Source organism: Plectropomus leopardus, chromosome 11, assembly GCF_026936395.1.
Source record: "Plectropomus leopardus strain MGB_pleo_1.0 chromosome 11, ASM2693639v1, whole genome shotgun sequence".
In the NCBI taxonomy this organism is placed as follows: domain Eukaryota; kingdom Metazoa; phylum Chordata; class Actinopteri; order Perciformes; family Serranidae; genus Plectropomus; species Plectropomus leopardus.
Window position 1 is genome coordinate 4,473,245 of NC_142186.1, and position 3,577 is coordinate 4,476,821.

The following is a 3,577-nucleotide window of genomic DNA, read 5'->3' on the forward strand; positions in this document are numbered from 1 at the left end:
GGAGCATTGTGGGTGCACCTTTATAATAAAAAAAGTCCTGTAAACCATACATCATCACAGTTTGAGGGCAGCGTGCTTAATGAAACACTGGTAGAAGACTTAATAAAAACTCACAGTTGGAAGCTCTGAAAAGATAAAGCAAGTAAGTGGACCTTGAGTTAAGATTTTCTTATTATTCATTTAGTGCCAAAATGATCAATAGCTACTGCACACCAGTATTCCACATTAATACATTTGATCTCTCCATTTTGGGGCACTCTGCCCAAGAGGTTTAAGGCAGGACCATGAACTGCAGCATTGCAGGTGCGAGTCTTTTATTTCCAGTAGGGGTGTCAACGTTTACAATTTTTTCTACACGTGTAAACGGGACTTCTAACCGACGTGTACCCGGTTACACGTCGGAGATTTATGATCTTTTTCTATCGCAGTTGCGCTATATAACCACTAGATGGCTCTGTCTCCATTCAAATACCTCCTAATCTCATTAAATCAAAGCCATTCCAGTAGTTAGTTATTGCACAAAAACGTTTATTCAGCGAACAGAACTTAAAAAGTAGGCAATCCATCTCACAATTTAAGGCTTAGACCTACTTATGACAGAAAGTAAAATGAGCTGAAAATAAAATCATCAATTTTGACAGACAAGAAAACGTACAAGTGAAAGCTGGAAAAAGTTTAACCTTCTTTTTTTATCATTGTTTTAACTATTGCTCACTTTTGTACAATATATTTTTTTAAACTTAAAGTGCAAACTGCATCCCTCTCTTGCAACGGGAGCTGCGTCTGAATTTTAATATACGTCTCATGGTAAAAGTAATCTGGAATTGGCGAGAGAAAGCAACTCAAAAAGAAGCCAAAGTAAGCTGAAGTGAGAGGAAAAAACTTCCCCTCTATATCCACAAAGTTAAAAAAGTAGAGGGGGACTCTCACAATTATTTACTAAAATTGGCGAAAAAAAAAAAAAAAAATCAGGTCGGGAAATGTCGACAGAACACCAACCAACAATATAATGTACAACAACACGCAAAAATATAGGCTAAAATAACAAGCCATTAACATTTTTTGTTTTCAGCTGCACAACATTTGTGCATAGAGAAGATGATGCCTATTCTACACAGCAGCTGTCTTGCCTTTAAGTGGTCTCGCTGGTCTGAAAAACACAATAACAAAAACAAAAAAAACATTTTAAAAAAAAGGCTTTTATTATTAATTTTACTAATGGCCAAGAACGACATTTTACCGGTATGCAAAATAAATCACCGAGAATAGCCTAACTCAGATCAAAACTGATGAAAATTAAATTAATATGGGTAATAGGCTAATATGCCTAGTGCAAGACAAAAATAATTGTATAATAATTCATTACCTGGGCAGGTTTTTGTTGAGGAAGATGAGCTTATTGACATTGTCTGGTAGTAGCCTGGAGCGTAGCTTGGACACCACTTGGCCTGCTGCGGAGAAAACTCTCTCGGATGACACCAAAGTGGCTGGTATGGAGAGGAACTTTTTGGCCAGCCTTGACATGATGGGGTATTGCAGTTCATGGGCTCTCCACCACACAAGGGGGTCTGTCTGAAGAGGAATAGCCGGGTCGGAGAGGTACTGCTCTAATTCAGATTCGGTGTCCTCCTTGTCCTCTTCCGCACAATAGGATGCTCCAAACAGAAAAGCCATGGCACTAGTCTCCGTTTTCTTCCCTTTTTTTGCATCTGGTTCCCGATCTTCACATTGTCCCTCCTCCTCCTCTTTATCAGGTCTTGCTCTTGCCTTTTCTTGTTCCGCTTCAAATATTCCCAACATGTGCGCCTTTGCCTTAACTCGTACTTCGGGTGAGAGGAACCTCAGCTTTTTATGCCGGGGGTCGAGGACTGCAGCCACTACAGCAGGCGTTGATGCCGTCTCGGTGTCAAAAGGCAGGAATCTTTTGGCAAGTGAGTCTCATACCGTGTTCACAAAAGTTCTGATCCTGTCATTGCTTCGGCTTGTTGCCTGCAGATATTCTTTCATGAGGCCACACACCACCGGGTACACATCTGAGAGTGAGACCGCTTCCTCGGCACACGACGCCGTGGTAGCCACCTCCAAGGCCTTCAGTACCGGCTCGATCTCCTCCATCATCCTCCAGTAGTCATCTCTCAGCTCTAAGTTGCGCGCATCCCCAGGTTTGGTGACAGAGCGATCGGACAGCACAGCAGTGATTGCCCAACGTTGTTCCAGCAGCCGCACAAACATGTTATAAACTGAATTCCACAGGGTCTTGCAGCACTGAATAAGTGCATGTTCCTTGTCAGGAAACATTTGTTTTTGCTTTGCACGGAGAGCTTGCGTCGCGATGGTGCTATGATGGAAGTGCGCTACCAACTTGCTGCTGGCTCCCACGACGCGCTCCAGAATCGGGACAGCTTTGAACCCGTCCTGTATCGCCAGCTGAAGAGTATGGGCAAAGCAGCAGACAGACTCCCACTCACAGGCCTGGTTGGCTTTGACAATATTTGCTCCATTATCGTGAACACACGCACTCACCCGGCCACTCTCCAACTCCCACTCCGCCACAACACGTTTTAACTCCTTCTCGAGGTTTTCTCCTGCGTGCCTCTCCTCCAGGTTTTGCGTAGCTAGTACATACGCTTGCATCTTCCACTCCTTGTCGAGGAAGTGACAGGTCACTGTCATATATGCCGTTGTGCTCAACGAGGTCCAACAGTCAGTCGTTAATGCCACATAAAGAGCTTGCTTCACTTGGTGTTTTATTTTTGCAGAGTAATCTTGGTAGAGCTTTGATATCCGTGAGCTAACTGTCGCTCTGCAGGGAATCTCATAGCCTGGCTCAAGATATTTCATCAGCTGAAAAAATCCGTCGTCCTCAACCATTGACACAGGCTGCATGTCGAGGGCCACCATTTCAGCTATTAAGCTGCTGATATGTTCACTCCATGCCTTGTCACATTTCTTCAATTTGCTGTATGTAAAATCCCTCATGCTAGCCTGTGAACCGCTAGCGGTAGCTAGCCTGTCGACACCGGCAGCAGCAGTCTCTCCCTCCAACTTGTTTGGGTGTTTCCATCGCAGGTGGTTTCGCATGGATCCCGTGCTGTTGTTGTAAGCCAGCTTTGCCTGACATAGCCTGCACTCAACACTATTTCCACTGGCAGTTGAAAAAACTGCCACACAGTGCTCCGCTTGTTCATCGCTTGTTGCTTGTTGTCCATGCGGCCCCGAGTCAACTTGAAGTGACGTGACACTGGCTGTGGCTGCGTTTTTTTTTTAATATCAACGTAACATTGCCACCTGTGCATCTATTATGTATGCGGATAACTGCATTAGTGGGAACATTTAAGTGTATAGTTAGTTAATGTTATTATCTTAAGCTTTCAGGCAACATTATCACCCCTAAAAATACTATTGGTGAGAAATGAACGAGGAGGAGGAGAGGAAAAAATGACGTGTAAACGGTTATTGATTTTTCTGAATGGTTATGATTTGTTATCCGTGTACCCGTTTACACGTGTAGATGTTGACATCCCTAATTTCCAGTTTGTCATCCTCCATCTGCCTCATTTTCTGTCATCGTTCTATT

The 3,577-nt window shown here is 43.7% G+C and overlaps 1 protein-coding gene across 1 annotated transcript; it reads right to left on the reverse strand.

Annotated features, from left to right (window-relative positions):
• Nucleotides 1–1,938: 1,938 nt before the first annotated feature.
• On the reverse strand, nt 1,939–2,901 carry LOC148188185 (zinc finger BED domain-containing protein 4-like). The gene has a single exon (XM_088084879.1). It carries the CDS (start codon nt 2,899–2,901, stop codon nt 1,939–1,941), a length of 963 nt encoding a protein of 320 aa, XP_087941005.1.
• Between the last annotated feature and the right edge of the window lie 676 nt (nt 2,902–3,577).

Bases quoted from the DNA above. Each gene is read 5' to 3' on its own strand.
- LOC148188185 (XM_088084879.1), bottom strand. From the start codon at position 2,901: ATGGTGGCCCTCGACATGCAGCCTGTGTCAATGGTTGAGGACGACGGA.